Source organism: Neofelis nebulosa, chromosome 2 (assembly GCF_028018385.1).
Source record: "Neofelis nebulosa isolate mNeoNeb1 chromosome 2, mNeoNeb1.pri, whole genome shotgun sequence".
Taxonomy (NCBI): Eukaryota; Metazoa; Chordata; class Mammalia; order Carnivora; family Felidae; genus Neofelis; species Neofelis nebulosa.
This window is the reverse complement of record NC_080783.1, coordinates 113,576,034-113,595,761: the sequence shown is the minus strand read 5'-3', so window position 1 is coordinate 113,595,761 and position 19,728 is coordinate 113,576,034. Positions and strand designations below refer to the sequence as shown.

The 19,728-nt window shown below is 42.2% G+C and overlaps 1 protein-coding gene across 5 annotated transcripts in view; it reads left to right on the top strand.

Moving 5' to 3' along the window:
- The window catches only part of ARHGEF4 (Rho guanine nucleotide exchange factor 4), a 261,385-nt gene that overhangs the window by 225,228 nt on the left and 16,429 nt on the right, over positions 1-19,728 (top strand). For 3 of the 5 annotated variants that reach the window (XM_058715681.1, XM_058715678.1, XM_058715683.1), the window contains exon 5: positions 14,317-14,489. In XM_058715681.1, the coding sequence (XP_058571664.1) occupies positions 14,317-14,489 (173 nt within the window). The remainder of the gene's footprint in view (positions 1-14,316; positions 14,490-19,728) is intronic. The other 2 variants (XM_058715682.1, XM_058715680.1) reach the window with 1 other exon arrangement.

The window sequence follows — 19,728 nt, the reverse complement described above, 5'->3', positions numbered from 1 at the left end:
AAAGCTTTCATGTTTTTACCCATTGAGTACCATGCCAGCTGTGGAAATTTATACATGGCCTTTATACATGTGGAGGTACTTCTATCCCTAGTTTGTTGAGATTTTTTTATCATGACAGGGTAGTGAATTTTGTCAAATACTTTTTCGGCATCTCTTGAAATGATCACGTGATTCTTATACTTTATTTGGTTTATATGGTGCATCACATTCGTTGATTATCATTTGTTGAACCAGTTGTGCATCCCAGGGGTAAATCCTACTTGGTCATTGTTTGTAATTCTTCTAATGTGGTGTATGATTCTCTAATTTGGTTTACTAGCATTTTGTTGATGACTTTTACATCAATATTCATTAGGGCTATTGGTCTACAGTTTTCTTTTCATATTCTGTCTTTGTCTGGCTTTGGCATCAGGGTAATTACAGACTCATAAAATGGGTTTGGAAGTGTTCCTACCTCTTCAGTTTCTTGGAAGACTTTGAGAAAGATTGCCATTAAGTCTTCTTTAAATGTTTGTGCACAAACACCTTTTAGACAACATGAGATTGTGCTATTGCATTTAACTTAAGCAACCTGTACACTAAAAGAAGAAAGCTGTATCATTTTAAAGCCCCAATTTATTTCAATAACAGGCTCAACTATAACCTACCATAAACAATCATGATATTTTATTTGGTACTTAATTTTTTGCAGTGAAATTTATTGCAGTAATGTATGACATGATTCTATTGCATTGCAGGGTAATGAGGTAGAAATGAAAACTTTCATTAACCCATGTGACAGTATTTTACTATATTGTAGAGTATAATTACTCTATAGAGTAATAATTGGATTACTCTACAGAGTAATAATTATAGAGTAATACTCTGTAGAGCATAATTGGATTATATTGATTTACTAAAACTTTACCAAAAATTTGGTCAAAGATATTTCTATCTTTGGATTTGTACTCCAAAAGTCTATGATCTAGAGTATTATATTGTGGGCTGGTCATATTAAATACAAAATCAAAGTCATTATGTAAATTTTGCAAGTCTGTATTAGAGGAACAGTTACTGACATCCTTAGCACCTCATCCTTAGCATCCTAACATAACATTGCTATGTGTCAAAAACCATGCTTCACTTCTTGCTAAAGCATGACATGTCAAATTTTTTTACATTTGTTTATTTTTGATAGAGAGAGACAGAGCACAAGTGAGGGAGGGGCAGAGAGAGAGAGGGAGACACAGAATCCAAAGCAGGCTTCAGGCTCTGAGCTGTCAGTACAGAGCCTGACGCGGGGCTAGAACCCACAAACCATGAGATCATGACCCGAGCCGAAGTCGGACGCTTAATGGACTGAGCCACCTACATGTCACATTTTTTAATGTAATTGCTTTTTGAAGTAATTGTGATCACAAAGCCTCTTTTAGATGTGGAGACCTGCACTTTGACTGATTTCCCAAGTACTTAATTCTTTGAGTAATACGGAACCATAGCACCATGCAGCCAGGTGCAAGAGGGTGATCGCTGGGCACGAAGGCCAGAGGGAAACGAGGGGCTGTGTGCTCGTGAGTGCAGGACAGCAAGGAGGCCCTCGAGAGGTTCAGGGAAGAATGTGGGCATTTGGGCAAGTTTTATCCTGCCTTTGCTGCTCGCTATCTGTGAGACCTTCACAAGCATCTTAACTCTGGGGGCCTCAAGTCTTTATCTATGTGATGTGTCTAATATTACCCATCTCATAGGTAGGCTTGAATCTGATGTGTAAAAGCAGCCAGCACATTCTAAATGTTCAGAAAAAAGTTATTTTCTCTCTCCATAAAAGGACAGGAGACTAGAAGGGACAAGAGATGTTCAGGTCTTTCCTATGGTAAAACCCTGCAAGCAGGCCTTGTGGGACAGAGGGCATTCAGGTTTGGTGCTATAGATGCCATAAAGTTTTATTTGCCAGATGAACAAAACTCTCAGAAGCTTAAATAAGTGAACCTTTGTGCACCTAAATAAAAAATCTTGATCTGTGGAGATCACTAAATGTGATATAGGATCCTGGAACAGAAAAAGGATATTAAGGAATCACTGAGGAAAAGCTGAAGAGAGGAGGGACTTTAGTTAATAATATGTATTAGTATTGGTTCACTTTTGTAACTAATGTAGCTCAAGATCTTAATAATAAGGGAAACTGGGTGTGGGGTATATGGAAACTTTATTATCTGCTTGATTGTTCTGGAAAGCTAAAATTTCTAACAAAATCTATTAATCAAAAAAAAAAACTGTTTTAACCCTGGAAGCTGGAAAGGATTTAGGGCAGAAGGCAGACTCCAAATCATGAGCAAAGGCACCAGTGCAAACAAGAGCTCATGAAGAGAGATTAATCATGTCAGGACAGCCTGGCATCAAGACCAGTGGGGGCTGGCCTGAGAGGATGCCCCTTGCTCTCCACCCTAATCCACATTCCTGGCCCCCAGACCTGGCCTGGGACACAGTGCAGGCCCCTCCCCACCTAGATCCACACTCCTGACCCCAGACCTGGCCTCAGACACAGTGCAGGAAGTGTCTGCTGCACCTGGTTACTGCTAGACGATGCAGGGCAGGCAGTAGGTTATTAATGAATGCATGGGCACTGCCTATGCTATGTGCTCCTTTAACAATCAACACAAACCTTACCATCCCTTGTCTGACTTGCCATCAGCAGGAACCCTTCGTGCAGAAGAAGAGAAATAAATGTAAACAAACTCAATTCAAACAAACTCAGTTCGGTGAAAACAGCCCAGAGATCTGGCTGGTGTCCGAGCTTTGGCTCCTTGCCAGCGGGGTGATTTTTCGAAAGGAACATTACCTCTCTGAGTCCCCACTTCCTCATCTGTGGAACGGGTTACATAATTTAACCTTTTCTGTCCATGTCACTAGGATGTAGTAAAAAGCCTACGTGGTGACAGACCTGAGAATTTACTTCAGTTGCTAAGCAAGGGGCTGCCTAGGACAACGCTGTTCGCACCAGCTGTCCTCCCCAAGAAGTGACCATCAGACCTTGCCTCGTCCTTCCCTTTCCCTTTCTCTATTCCTGGAATTCCACGACTCTTGCATGTCCTTGGACAGCCCCACCCTCTTGTTTCTGGGGCTTGATGCTGCTACCCCCATTGCCTGGAACACCCTTTGCCCCTGGTCCTGAAACCTCGAGGTGTTCAGCACGTCCCAGGCTTGGCCAATGTCTCCTGGGCTTGCTCTTCCGCAGCTCTGCCGCTTGTCAATGGTTCCATTCCTGTTTCCCTCCAGACACTGATCCCCACAAGAGCAAGGAGTGTGTCTGTCTTCTTCACACCACATCCTCAGAACCCAGTGTGTATCTAATGGTACACACACAATGAGCACTGAGTACTTCTGAGTGAATTCAGAAAGAAAGAAGCAAATGCATAGTAAGTGGACCCCCCTGGCCAGTGCCTGGGGAACAGCTGAGGCTCCCTTCACCACTCCAGATGCTCCGACATTCTCGAGTTCCTGTTTTTACTCTGCAACTATGTGCCAGTCTCTTTACAGGTTTCTAAAAGTGCCCTGAGGCCACCCCCTAAAGAATGTATTTCCTGATCTGCTGGAGCAGAAATTTCCTGGCAGTTAGTTAAGTCACTTTGTTAAGGACTCTTGACTGAGAGCAGCAATCTCAGACTTTCAGCTCTGCCTGCTGGGTTCCACCCCAGAGGTCCTGGGAACCCCAGAAACCGTATCTGTAACGAGTTCCCAAGTGATGCTGATGTCTGGGGACCACACTTTGAGAACTGTAATTTCCAGAGGTCTAGAGCAGCACCGAAAAGATTCCCCTGGGACTGTCTCCATTTGTTGGCAAAACCGTGGCCTTTCCTTATAAGTGGAGACAAGGAATAGTTTGGGTGCTGTTTGTTTATCAGAGGTACAAAGGCCTTGCTGACCTTTATCTAGAATCCAGATTTCTTGGTTCTTTTGCTGTTTCAGTGTTCTAAATTGTTAGATTCTTAGAGTGGATCAGACAGCTGACTTGTCTTCCTACATACAACTTAAAAATTTAGGTCACGACTGACCTTGGTCGTGACCAAGGCCATGGCTTGGTCGTGTTGACCAGGCCATGTTGTGGTCGTGTATTTATTTACCCAAAGATGCTTGTGGTACACTTGCTTCCCCCCTTTAGCACTTTCATTTAAGCCAACTACATGTGAATCTTCCACTTGGCCTTGCTTTGTAAGAAAGGGGTTTGGGCTACCTCTCAGAGAGAAGGTGACAACTCTGTCCCTGCCCATTTGTACAGACCAGCCAGGGCCTGGGTTCCCTAACTTAGTCCTGGGGTCATTCTCCCACTATGGCCTCCACTCACTCCCAGAAATTTCCCCCTCTTTCCTTTTAATGCAAACACTACCTCCACCCTAGACCTGGGTGATGGAAGCTGGATATTAGACAATGAATAAAAATATTGGGACACTCATGTTGAAACACTTTTCTCCTGAGCTGCAAGTTTGCTAGGTGAGCAATCCTCCTGTGAGCTGCTGAGACTCCAGCTGGGACTGGCTAAGAAAAAAGGCAAGGAAAGTAGGGACTCTTACAATGAGTTTTATTTCCCCCAAGACCACTGATTTTAAATTCCCTGGAGAAGAAGGTGTGGCAGAGAGAGAGAAACAGAGATAGAGACAGAGAGTCTGTATCTTTTAAGACATATTCTATAGTATTTACAGATTGAATTATACGATGTGTGAGATTTACTTTAAATTTTTTTTTCAACGTTTTTTATTAATTTTTGGGACAGAGAGAGACAGAGCATGAACGGGGGAGGGGCAGAGAGAGAGGGAGACACAGAATCGGAAACAGGCTCCAGGCTCCGAGCCATCAGCCCAGAGCCTGACGCGGGGCTCGAACTCACGGACCGCGAGATCGTGACCTGGCTGAAGTCGGACGCTCAACCGACTGCGCCACCCAGGCGCCCCTGAGATTTACTTTAAAATAATGCAGTGTGAAAGAAATCAAAGATCTAAATTATTGAGAGATATTTTATGTTCACAGATTAGAGGACTCAACAGAGTAAAGATGTCAGTTATCTCCAAATTGATCCACAGTTTTAATGCAATTTCTATCAAATCTCAGCAACTATAGTATTTTTTTAACTATAGACAAGATTATTCTAAAATTTATATAAAAGGGAAAGAAATGAGAATAGCTAAAACAATTCTGAAAAAGAGGAATAAAGTAGGAGGAACCACTTAACCAAATTTAAAAAATTATTATACAGCTACAGAATACTATATGGTACAGACTGTGTGGTATTGGAGGAATAAACAAATAGATCATTGGAACAGAGCAGAGTATTCAGAAATAGTGCCAAACAAATATAGCCAACCAATGTTTTAAACAGCTTTGTTGAGATATAAGCCACATACCATACAACTCACCCACTTAAAGTATAAAATTCAGTGGTTTGTGGTATATATTAGTAATTTTTTAAATTGTGGTAAATATATATTATAAAATTTGCCACTTTAATTGTATAATTCAGTGGCATTAATTATTTTTATGTGTGCAACCATCACCACTATATATCACCAAGTTTTTCATCACCCCAAATGGAAACTCTTTTAACTATTACGCAGTCATTTATCCCTATAGCCCCTTGTAACCTCTAATCTACTTTCTGTCACTAAGAATTTGCCTATTCTAGGTACCTTATATAAATGGAATCATACAATATGTGTCCTTTTGTGTCTGGCTTATTTCACTTAGCATAGTGTTTTCAAGGTTCATCCATGTTGTAGCATGTATCAGAACTCCATTCCTCTTTATGGCTAAATAATATTCTGTTGTATGTATATACTGCATTTTGTTTATCCATTCATCTGTTGGTGGACATTTGGGTTGTTTTCCACTTTGGGCTATTGTAAATAATATTGCTCTGGATATCGGTGCATAAGTATCTGTTTGAGTCTGATTTCAATCCTATTGGGTCTATACCTAGAAGTGGAGTTGTTAAGTCATATGGTAAGTCTATGTTTTGGTTTTTGAGGACCTGCCAAACTGTTTTCCACAGAAGCTGCACTGTTAACTTTCCTGTCAGCAGTGCCTAAGGGTCCTAGTTCGTTCAGTCTTCTTCAGTGCTGGCTATTTCCATTTTTTGTTTTTTGTTTTTTTTAATCATAGTTATCCTAAAGGGTGTGAAGTGCTTATCACTGTGGTTTTGATTTGCATTTCCCTAATTATTACTGATGTTAACATTCTTTTATGTCTTTATTAGCCATTTGTGTATCTTCTTTGAAGAAATATCTACTCAAGACTTTTGCCCATTTTTTATTCAGTTTGTTGTTGTCCTTGTTCTTGAATTATAGGAGTTCTTTATATATTCTGCCTATTAATCTCTTATCAGGTATGTGATTTGCAATTATTTTTTCCCATTCTGTGGGCTTCCTTTTCACTCTCGAGACTATCCTTTGATACACAATGCTTTCAAATTTTGATGTAGTCCAGTTTATCTATTTTTTCTTTTGTTACCCATACTTTTAGTCATATGCAAGAAACCATTCTCCCATCCAAGTCTTAAAGACTTTCCTCTGTTTTCTTCTAAGAGTCTTACAGTTTTTGTTCTTATATTTAGGTCTTTGATTCATTTTGAATTAATTTTTGTGTATGATATAAGGTAAGGATTGAACTTCATTCTTTTGAATGCAGAATTTCAGTTTCCCAACACTGTTTGTTGAAAAGACTATCTTTTCCCCTCACTGACTGCCTTGGCATCTTGGTCAAAAATCAAATGACTATATGTATGAATGAGGGTTTATTTCTGGGATCTCTGTTTTATTCTTTTGGCCCATATGTCTATCCTTAGGACAGGGCTCACTGTTTGATTACTGTGGCTGTCTAGTAAGTTTCGAAATCAGGAAATGTGAGTCCTCTAACTTAATTTTAAAGGTTTTGTTTTTGGTTTTGTTTTGTTTTGTTTTTTAGATAATTTTGGCTATTCAGGGTCCCTTTAGATTCTATATAAATTTTAGGAGGAGTTTTTCTATTTCTGTAAAAATGCCATTGGGATTTTGATGGAGGTTACATTGAATCTGTAGATTGCTTTGCATAGTAATGTCATCTTAATAATATTAACTTTACCATTTCATGAATACAGAATGTCTTTCCATTTATTATATTTTTTGTAATACCTTTCAGCAGTGTTTTGTAATTTTCAGTGTACACATCTTTTGCCTTCTTGGTTAAACTTATTCCTAAGTATTTTTATTATTTCCTTTTTTAATGTTTATTTATTTTGAGAGAGAGAGATAGAGAGACAGAGAGAACATGCACACATGAGCAGAGCAGGGGCAGAGAAAGAGAGAGAATCCTAAGCGGGCTCTAGGCTCTGAGCTATCAGTGCAAAGCCAGATGCAGGGCTCAATCCCACGGTTCATGAGATCATGACCTGAGATGAAGTCGGACGTTTAACCAGCTGAGTCACCCAGCCGTCCCTGGTGCTAATTTTTATTCATGTGTTTGGTAGAATTCACTAGTGAAGCCATCTACTCTTAGGCTTCTCTCTTTTGGGTAGCTTTTGATTACTGCTTCAATCTCCCTACTAATTTTAAGTATATTCAGATTTTCTGATTCTTCTTTAGTCGGTTTTGGTAAGTGTGTGTTCCTAAGAATTTGTCCATATCATCTAGTTTATATAGGTATACAACAGTTGACAAAACAAAACAAAACCCAACTCAAAATGGATCATAGATTTACATGTAAAAGGTAAAAGACTTTTAGAAGACAACATAAGTGAAAATATTTTAGAACTAGGGTTTGTGATGAGTTCTTAGGACATGATTCCAAAAGCATGATCCATAAAAGGGAAAATCAATGAATTGAACTTTATCAAAATTTAAAATTTTTCTTCATGAAAACCTTTGTTTTTTTTTAATTTTTTTTTAACGTTTATTTATTTTTGAGAGAGAGAGAGACAGAGCATGAACGGGGGAGGGTCAGAGAGAGGGAGACACAGAATCTGAAACAAACTCCAGTCTCTGAACTGTCAGCACAGAGCCTGACACGGGGCTTGAACTCACGGACCACGAGATCGTGACCTGAGCTGAAGTCATTCGCTCAACCGACTGAGCCACCCAGGTGCCCCATGAAAACCTTTATTAAGAGGATGAAAAAATAAGCTGCTAAGAGAAAACATTTGCAAATCACATATCTGACAAAGGACTCACATCTAGAAAGTATAAAGAGTTTTCAGGGGTACCTGGCTGGTTCAGTCAGTAGAGCATGAGACTCTTGATCTTAGGGTTGTGAGTTCAAGTCCCATGTTGTGTGTGGAGATTAGTTAAATAAAATCTTTAGGAGTGCCCAGGTGGCTCAGTTGGTTAAGCATCCAACTTTGGCTCAGGTCATGATCTTACAGTTTAAGAGTTTGAGCCCTGCATCAGGCCCCACACTGATAGTGCAGAGCCTCCCCCACTTGCACTCTCTCTCTCTCCCTGTGTCAAAATAAATAAATACGTCGCTTCTCGTCAGGGAAATACAAATCAAAACCATACTCAGATACCACCTCACGCCAGTCAGAATGGCTAAAATGAACAAATCGGGAGACTATAGATGCTGGAGAGGATGTGGAGAAACGGGAACCCTCTTGCACTGTTGGTGGGAATGCAAACTGGTGCAGCCACTCTGGAAAACATTGTGGACGTTCCTCAAAAAATTAAAAATAGATCTACCCTATGACCCAGCAAGAGCACTGCTAGGAACTTACCCAAGGGATACAGGTGTGCTAATGCATAGGGGCACTTGTACCTCAATGTTTATAGCAGCACTTTCAACAATAGCCAAATTATGGAAAGAGCCTAAATGTCCATCAACTGATGAGCGGATGAAGAAATTGTGGTTTATATACACAATGGAATACTACGTGGCAATGAGAAAGAATGAAATATGGCCCTTTGTAGCAACAGAGATGGAACTGGAGAGTGTTATGCTAAGTGAAATAAGTCATACAGAGAAAGACAGATACCATATGTTTTCACTCTTATGTGGATCCTGAGAAACTTAACAGAAGACCATGGGGGAGGGGAAGGAGAGGAAAAAAAAAAAAAGTTAGAGAGGGAGGGAGCCAAACCATAAGAAACTCTTAAAAACTGAGAACAAACTGAGGGTTGATGGGGGGTGGGAGGGAGGGAGGGAGGAGTGATGGGTATTGAGGAGGGCACCTTTTGGGATGAGCACTGGGTGTTGTATGGAAACCAATTTGACAATAAATTTCATATTAGAAATAATAAATAAATAAATAAATAAATAACTTTCTCACAGATAAATAAATAAACTTTAAAAATAAAATATTTAAAAATATATATAATTTAACATTTTAAATAAAAAAAAAAGAAAAAAGAATTTTCAGGGGTACCTGACTGGTTCAGTTGGGAGAGCACATGACTCTTGATTTTGGGATCATGATTTGAAGCCCCATGATAAGGGCAGAGTTTACTTGATAAAAAAAGTGTTTTTTAAGAATTTTCAAATCTCCACATTAAAGCAATAAACAATCTAATTAGGAAAGAGGCAAAAAAAAAACCTGAAGGAATACTGCACCATTAAAAATATATGGATGACAAATAATCACATCAAAAAATGTTCAACAGCACCTGCCCTTTGGGAAATGCAAAATAAGACCATGATGCAATATCACTGTACACCTATCAGAATGTCTAAAATATAAAATTGTGACAATACGAAATTCAGGTAAGGATTCTTGAGAAACGTACATTACTGGTGAGTATGTAAAATGGTACCACTACTCTGGAAAACTGTTCTGCAGTTTCTTAAAAAACTAAACACTTGGGGCACCAGGGTGGCTCAGTTAGATGAATGTTCGACTCTGGATTTCAGCTCAGGTCATGATCTCACAGTTCGTGAGGTGAAGCCCTTCCTTGAGCTCTGCCATATGACCTGGCAATTACACTCCTGAGCAATTACATTCATCCCAGAGAAATGAAAACTTGTTCATAGTACCTTTATTTGTAACAGTGTAAAATTGGAAATCACTTGGATGTCCGTCAGTGGGCTGAATAGTTAAACAAACCTGTAAACCCATTGCATGGAATACTAGTAAGCGATAAAAAGGAATGAGGTTTAAATACAAACAACTCAGACAGATCTCAAGGGCCTTTGGCTGAGTGAAAAAGTCAACCTCTAAAGCTTACATACTGGTTGCTGTGGTGGTTACACAAATCTACACAGGTGATAAAATGACTTAGAACCATATACACACATTGTACCAAGGTCATTTTCCTGGCTGTGATATTATATTAGAATTCCATAAGCTGTAATCACTGTGTGAAGGGTACACAAGACCTCTTCACTACTGTTACAAATTCTCTACACTCTATGGTTATTTCAAAATAAAAAGTTTTTTTAATGCTCTAGAGGAGAAGGTATGCCACTCAGACAACCTTTGATGGATTATAGTTTGTTTTAGATGTGTATTGCAGCTACATTTTTTATAAAGACAGAGTCCTCATCTCTTATAAAGATATACTACAGTATTTACAGATGGAATTATGTCATATCCTGGATCTGTGGAGAGGGTATAAAGATGAAGCAAGATTGCCCTCATGTTGAGAATTGTTGAAGCTGGATGATGGGTGTACAAGATTCATTTACACTGTCATCTCTTCATTTGTACATATTTCAAACTTTCCATTATAAAACAATTTAAAAACATAAATCAAATAAAAATGATGAGGGTTCCTTGGGACTCTTGATTGTGTGGGTCAGTGGCAGAACTATTAGCTCCTGCCCCCAAGCTGGGCTCAGACCATTGCTGCCAGGCTAGAGCAGAGGGCTTTCTCGGGTCAGTTCCAGGGACAGGATGTTGCTCTCAAGTCACATGCTTCTGTTTCCATATTCAGCCACATGCATGGAACTTTAACTGTATTCCTGGTATTGGCTCTGCCAGGCCTCATAGGCTCTGCCTTCAACTATTCCTCTTCTAGGCCTCTCTGCGTTCATTTATTCATCTCTCCACTTTTTTATTCATCTGTTCTGTCATTCCGCTGTACACCATTCTCCCACCCATCTGTCTACTCATTCATTTCTTTAACACTTACAGAAGTCTACATCAATGAATAAGGCATGGCTACTGCCTTTGGGAGAGACAGTCAGACAATGCAATATATAGGGGACGTATGATAAATGCCATAACCATTGTCTGTACAAAGCACCTCGGGAGTGAAATAGAAGCCGATGTCAGTCCTTGGAGTGATGATGTCTAATAAGACTTGCACAGAGGAGGTAATGCTTGAGGTGAGTCTTGAAAGTTAATATTTTCACCTATGTTTGGCTCACCCGGGTAATCCGGGATAATCTCCCTATTTTGAGGTCAGCTGGTTTGCAGACTTAATTCCATCTGCAACCTTAATTCCTCTTTGTCATGTAAAATAACATATTCATGGACTCCAGGGATTAGGATTTTGACATCTTTGGGGGTCCATTACTCTGCCTCCCACAAGAATAGAGTCAACAACTTGATTTAAGGACAGAGCAAACATTATGGATCCATAGGAAAGGACCATCTATTCCACAAATAGTGCTAAGACAATTGCTTATCTTTACAGAAAAAATGAAATTGGATTCTAAAGGTTCTGGACCCCATTATCATGTGTGCTCCCACCACCAAGCAATTCTCAGGCACCAGTGAGGTGTCCTACGATTCAACTCAATTCTCACACTCTCTACCTGGAGATAGCATCAGATCCCACAGATTAACAGGGTTCAGTCCTGTACGACTACCCTTCTTCTCCCACTTTGGACACTAGTCACAAACTCCAGGTGCTTCTGACCAACAGGCTGTAGATTGGAGGTTCCAGCTGACTCCCACCTTGTGTTCAAGTAATTTGCTAGAGCAGCTCACAGAACTCAGAGAAACATTTTACTGACTGATTACTGATTTATTATAAAAGGATATAACTCAGGAACAATGAGATGGAAGACATGTATAGGCAAGTAACGTGGGAAGGGTCACAGAGCTGCCATGCCCTCTCCAGGTATGCCACTCTCCCAGTCTCCGTGTGTTCACCAACCAGAAAGCTCTCCAAACACTGTCCTTTGGGTTTTTATAGAGGCTTCATTATGTAGGCATGATTGACTAAATCATCGGCCATTGGCTATTACCTCAACCTCCAACCCCTCTCCCTGCCCCAGAAGTAGGTTGGGGGATGGGACTAAAAATTCTAAACCTCTAATCTCAGGGTTGTTTCCCTGGCAACCATCCCCATCCCTAGGTTACCTAGGGGCTTTCTGGAAGTCAGATTAATGTAACAAAAAACCTTTATCTCTCTTATCACTGGATATTCCCAACGGTTTTAGGAGGTCTTTGCCTGGACCGGGTGGAAGACCAAATACAAATTTCTTATTATAAATCACAGTACCACAGATTCCAACCCACACAATACACGATAAACAATACACAAATATATTCCCAATTGCATAAAAACTTAATGTCAAAAGAAAAACTATAGGGGGTACCTGGGGGGCCCAGTCAGTTAAGTGTCTGACTCTTGATCTCAGCTCAGGTTTTGATCTCAGAACCATGAGTTCAAGCCCCATGTTGGGCTCCATGCTGGGCATGAGCCCTACTTAAAACAAAACAAAACAAAACAAAAACACTATAAAACATTGAAGAATAACACAGGAAAATATTGTAACTTTGAGGTAGGGAAGAGCTTCCTAAACACAAAACCATATAGGACAAGATTGATAAATTAGGAGACAGGACAAGCCACAAAGTGGGAGACCATATTTATGATACATGTGGGTGACAAAGATTTAGTATGGAGAATGAGAGCAGTGTATGTACATATATATATATATATATATATATATATATATATACATAGAAATAATTTTTTTTACATTAATGATTACATTAAAGACCAACAAGCTCAAGTTGACATAGATATTTCATATGAAAGGAGATACTAGTGACTCATAAGTATAGATAAGGTGTGTTTACCTCATTAGTGATCAGAGACGGGTGAATTCAAACCACAGTAAGATATGGTTCCATACCCATCAGCCTGTCAACAATGTCTGACAATGCCAGTCCTCAGAGTGGTGGGAACATTCATACACACTGTTGGAGGTCCTAAGTGGTAGAATAGCTTTGGGAAACAGTTTGACATACCTACAACCCAGGAATGCCAAACTTGGGCACCTGCCCCCTAGAGCATGACTTCACACCAGGGGTAATAATTTTGCCAAAGGGGGCAAAAATCTTAGGTATTACAATAGTTTGTGGCTTTCCAAAGAGCCACAGAACATAAAACAAACATAAGGTGTATTTGTAGTATTAAATTTTCATTGAGATGATTAGGAAAACCATGTATAAAAGGCTCTTTAGGGGTTAATAATGAGAAAGAGTTGAGAAACACCATCCGAGGTGAAATTCTAAGACATGTGCCCAGGAGGTTTGTAGGTATGTTTGCAATGCCATCGTTCACACTGGCAACAACACAGAAAAGCACCCAATGTCTCCAGCAGTGCAATGGGTATGTAAAATGTGACGTATTCATAAAATGCAAGATTGTGCAGCAGTGAGACTGAATCAGTCACAGCTGCATAACCCAAAAAAAAGCTGTTCAGTAAAAAAAAAAAAAAAAAAAAAAATTGAATTGAGAAAGAAAGAAAGAAAGGTCAGTCAGTCAAAGAGAAGCTACTGGATGGTCCCATTTATGTAAGGTCAAACCATGCAAAACTTGATAGAAATAAATGCTAAATACAGCATGGGTATGATTTATAGAACTTTGAAATATTGGATAGCCCTAAAGGAAAGAGAGAAGAGAGGGGAATGCAATTGGAGTAGGGCATACAGGTGGTTCAATTCTAAGACTCTGGTGTTTTTCTTAAACAGAGTAAGTACTATGGGAGTTCATTTTATTAATTTTCTACCTATATTTAAATGTATATACTATATTTCTTTGGATACATATATATATATATATCTCCAAATACATATATTCATATATATATATATATATATATATATATATATATATATATTTCATAATAAATTGTTAGCATTATTCTTAAGGGCCTTCTGTCAGACTTGGCATGTTGGTTCAGATGGAGGGGCTCTTGAATGCCATGCTCTGGCAGATATATGAGTTTCCTTGTTTATGGAGTTGGTGGGAATTGAATGGTGATTAACAGTGATGGGGTGAAAGTCAACCAGTGCCCTCTTTCAACTAGACAACGATTTTGCAGCAAAAAATGGTTTGAGAAACTAGTTCCCAGGTCTTCTCCCTCCTCTCGAAGGAGCATTTATCCTGAAAAAGGTGATCTCCTTCTCTGCCTGTCCCTCTTCCTCAGCTCCTCTTTGCCAGCTGGTGTCTCTCCTTCCAGCTATCCCTGATGGAGTTCTGGACCCGGCCATCCGTGCTGACGAGGCAGGGAGTGAGGAGGACCTGTATGAGGACCTGCACAGCTCCAGCCAGCACTACAGCCACCCTGGAGGGGGTGGTGAGCAGCTGGCCATCAATGAGGTAGGGTCAGGGCTGCATGGGTGAAGGGAAGGGACTGGGACAGATGGCTTGGCTGTCAGGATGAGTCCAGCATGCTCACACAGACCTAGATGTCCACAGGCTCTGTGTTCCAAGCAGATGGCAGTGGCACCAGCATGCACACAACACCATTTGAGCCTGTGGTTCTCCCTTTAGGATGTGGTATCTGCTAGCAGAGCTAACCCAAATACAGAGCCCACCCCTCTGCCCTTATGGACCTACAGGGAACCCAGAATGGCAGGCATGACTCAGGACCTACAATCAAAGTGTACTGGTCTATCCTACCCAATTCCTGGATGCAGGAACTCTGCTTGGTGGAAGGAAGGCCAGGGCTTAGCCCCCTCCCTCCAAGAAGTTTTCAGGACAGGAGGGGAGTGAGGCAAGTGAAAATTGATTTCTTTCCTGTTGACTCCTAGAGCTCAAAACTTATTATGGTTGCTATGACAACTGTGTGCAAGTTACTCTTTTTTTTCTCTTTCTGTTCCTACCTACGCAGAAGAAATTAGTGACAAACTTCCTCTAGGCAAAACTGGTTCCCATACCGAGGACTCCTTCTGCATTGTCCAAGGACAGAGAAATTTTGAGACCTTGACTCCTCTCTTTTTATCACTTATACTCCTATTTTCTCCCCTTCTTCGCTTTTAATTCGGGGGTGGGGGGCATTAAACATAATGTGGTCCATAACCCACATCCATAACAACACCATGTTCTCTTCCTAGTCATGAGCTACTATCTATTAATGCTTTATCAAAACCAGAATCTGACCACCCAGGATCTTACACCTCGGAAGGGATCAATTTACAGTTTGAGTGAATGAGTGCGCTGGTGGGCTTCTCAGAAACCCTCAAGGAGTGTCCTGTCCTTATTACCTACTTACTGGACAGATGGTTACAAACTGTTGATGGTGGATGAACTCTTTCCCCAGGCCCAGCTCTGAATAAATGATTTAAAACAGTCATTGAATAATGCTTTATTCAAGATCCATTTGTTAAAGAATACATATTCAAATAAGTTAAATAAGTTGATTTTTCCAATACATAAAGCCTTTCTTTAAGTGCTTCTCATAAGTTATTTTGAATGGAAGATGTCCTAAAATTATGTCTTCTTAAGCAGAATTCACAGATAATGGTTTTTCTTGAAGTCTCAGGCTGCCCTCCTCAGTCTTGGGCCCCAGCCCTGGTGGAGAGCAGCATGGTGAAGAGGGGAGAATCCGGACTTTGGGGCCTCCCACTCCTGGATGGGAGTTCCTCCCTGCCCAGTACCCTGCCTGGCGTAAAGCTCTGAGCAGCTAACCCTCTGAATTCTGGTTTACTTAACTGTAAACAAGGATAGCCATAAGCTTACATAAGGACTAACTGAAATAACATAGATAACCTGGCATATGGTGGGTTCTCCAGCAATGAGGATGATAGTGAGGAAGGATTGCTAACATAAAGCTTTTAGAGACTCTGAACAGTTGTGGGGATGTTTGATTGGCCATCAGTGCTGCATTGTTAGAGGTCTTGTGTCTGCTTTTCATAGTTGTGTATCTCTTACTTGAGGGTGAAATTCTGGTCTGTCATATCTTGCTGCTGGTAAGGAAGTGCCTTCTGGGGCCCTTGACAAGTTATTCATTCTAAAAGGTTTTGGATAAGGAAAGCCAAGAGCCAGGAGTGCTCTAAGAGAACCAATAGCTGCTGGCAGAGGGCACCTCTATGAAGGAAATAAAGGTAATTTAGATCATGAATTGGATAGCACCTATTTTAGCTGCTTAGGGACTTTATTTCTTGTTTGGTTCAAAGGTCTTTCTTGGTATTTGAGGTTCCTGAGTAGACCGGGGGGGGGGGCGGGGGGGGTGATGTTGTATCTTATGTTTAGAGTGCTTGGTGCTTCAGGGTACTTGTCTTTCCTGGACATGCCCCTGTGGGGAAGGACATGTCACATCATGCAGGAGGGCAGCCAGTCAGACTGGGGAGCCCCTCTCCAGTGATGCAGCGGCAAATGCAGGTGTCAGTGTCCACCAGGCTGCTCTCCATGAGACCCACCAGCACTTCTAGATCCCTTTTCAGGGCAACATAGCATGAAGGGCAGGGCCTGGGTTTGGAGGCTGGCAGCACTGCATCTGCCCCCCCACCCTGCCTCCACACTGGACAGTGGAGGACATGTGGCCAGTCATCCCCTCCTCAGGGCCTCAGTTTCCTCTGGTGGGATGGGTGTGTCACTTGAGCTGCACTGGCAGCTACAGGAGGGTCACTGTACCCAGGTGTATAAGGGACTTAGGAAAGGCAGCACCCATTTGTCGGCAGCATTGAATAGACCCACTTTATCAGAAACTGAAGAGATATAAAAGGTGATTCTGCAATAAGGCTAGTTCACTTGGCCTTCCAAGAGCAGTGAAGCCCCACCATGAATGCCCTGAACACACCAGCACTCACTGCTGGTTCACATGTGTGGCAAGCTGATTTGCTAAGGTCAACATGAGTTTCATACTTAAGAGATTATAGCAGCAACAGATGTCAGAGAAAAGTCCATACTAAAGAATATTTATCTTGCTCTAAAATCACATATTCACTTCTATTTTTTAGACACACATATGTTCTAAATTGTGACACTTTCTCGTTTGTATTGACCTCAGAAGAAGACACCACATCTCAGTTTCCTAAACAGAAGGGAGTTCAAACCATCCAGTCCAAAGCGCAGTAGACATAGGGGAGAATAGTGAAGCATTTTTGTATTCTGGGTACAGAAGAAATGAGTGCATGTGCTCACAAACACACGCACCTGCAGGTTTATGAGTGTGATGTGTATATGTGTGTGTTGGATGCATGTGACATATTTACTGAGCATGTAATTACTGTCAAGTAATGTCCCAGGCCCTGGGATACAGAATATATAGGAATGTTGAGGGTGGGGGTAGACAGTGCATGTCTGTGTGCTGACAAAAGTGAAAAGGGACACAATATCATATTCATTCTGTATTCTCTGCATCTCACTTGTGCTTTGCACCTCGTGATGGTCCAGACCCTGCAACATGAGTTAACTGCATTGCCTAGAAGTGTTCCTTTTTTTTTTTTTTTTTAGCATCATGCGGTCTGGTACCTTGTCCAGATGCCCATGACTGAGGCCTATGTCTGTCTGCCCAATTCCTCACCCTCTTCCCGGCCTTTCCCAGCCTTTCCCTGCCTCATGAGGCTCTGAGCATACTTTGCTGGGCTGGAGTCAGGCCTGAGGGTATCATTAGCCCAAGGATTTTTTTTCTGGGGTTGAGGGCTGAAAGGAGAGGTGTCTTCTTTTCATTTCCACCAGTCCTACACCGCACCCACCCCCCGCCCAGTTGTGAGATGGGACCAGAGGAGGGGAGGGCATGGCTCCTGGCCTGGGGTCTTCTGATGCCCCCTCCGCTGTGCTGTGGGTGGCAGCATCTCCCCTGGGGGTCAGGTCATGGCTGCATTAACAAAGGGCGCATGTGTGGAGCCAGTCTTCCCTAGTTCTGCCCACTACCTGACTCTGGCTCTGAGGGTCTTATTGTATCCAGGTCTGCTCCAAGCACCTGATGTCCCTGCTCTAGGAGGGCATGGAGGGGGCGTGCCAAGAACAGTTCCTGGATCCTCCTGCTGAGAAGAGATAAGTGTGAACTAGAGGGCAGTCAGACATAAATCTTGTCCTCTAACCTGGGGCTTAGAGCATAATAGGAGCTCTACCAATAATTAGGCCAGCACAGCGGGTGGGAAGCAGGACTGTCCTGGCCAACAGGCCATAGGGTAACCTGAGGATAGAAGAGAGAGTCTTGCCATCCTCAAGCTCCCAGAAACTCTTTGTGGAACACTAAGAGGACACTCAGGACATCAGGCCAGCTTATGACCTCCCCCTCCATGGAGATAGTCTGACCTTCTCTCCAGGTGTTTCTGTCTTCCCCAGTGTCTGTAAGCCTGGAGATCCATCCCAAGGCCTACCTGGCTCTGGTACCCCTTCTGGCACCAGCCCAAGGGAAGAGCCTGATACTGGTCAGTGCCCCAGATACCTTTTCATGCCCTGTTGTTGGACAACAACCTCACTTAACTCTCCATGAGATGGGATAGCAGGAGACCCTGGGCCAGGACTGTAAGTTGTCTGGTGGCCAGCACACCCAGAGCAGTTTTCCTCATCCATCCCCAAGCTACAGTGCTGGGGGCTTATCCCTCATCTGTCCAAACACCTATGTCACCTGTCCATCTCCCTGCCAGTCCTGTCAGTGGCAGTGCCTCCCTGCAACTCCCTGCTACCTCCTCCACTTATCTTCCCCTCCCTGGCTTGGAACCATCCAGTTTGAACCCCTCAAGGGTCAAGGCCTTTGCTTTCAAGCTTTTCTGGCTTTGCTTTTTTGGTCATGAAACATACACAAAAAGGACGTTGCCATTGTGTTCCCTGCTATCACCCCAGTTCACCAGGATCAAAAGTCTGGGTGCTGCCCGGCAAGGCAGTGGCCACCTCTTAGGTCTTGGTCCCAGCCCAGGTTCAGAGGTTCTTCTGCCCCAAGGTGGTCAGCTACAGGGGAGACAGAGGTCTTGTTCCAGAAATGGGCCATAGCTGAAGCCCTAAAACAGGCCTCTGGGGCCAGTACAGCATCAGGTAGAGTGCTATAGACCCACAGCCCTCAGCACGGTGCTGACCAGTGGATTCCCAGAACTGTCCTCTGTGCCTTTCTTCCTTGCTGTCCAGTGGCTCTGGAACCACAGGAGCACAATGAAACATCTGGCCTAAAGTCAGGACTTCTGAGCCACACCCTCCCAAGAGGGCATGTCACACAGTCTTACAAAGGAGCCCTGGGATTTGGGGTGGCTGGGAGCCTTTGATGCCTTCTGTTACCCCACTATCCTCCTGAAAAATTGAGGGAGCAAATCTTGAGCCTAGTTTTCTGAACTGAAGAGAAACAGAAAAATGACTTTCCCCTCACAACCAGACAGATGGGAACAGAACCTTTAGATCTGAGGAGGACAGCCAGCCTCTCTGGATGTAATCCTAGCCCTCCCCTGGCACACACACAGGTACCCACATGTGCACATATATCCCGGCACCTGCTTGGGGTGTTCAGCAGGATGGTGGTGTCCACAGGTGACTCCTCTGTACTCACTCACATGCATGTAGTACTAACACACACACAGAAACCTCAATATACAGGAAACAAAGTCACTCATGTGTGAACACGTGCCTCTGCCCAAATTCCATGACTCCTTCTGCCCCAGGAGGCCATAGTGTTGAGCAT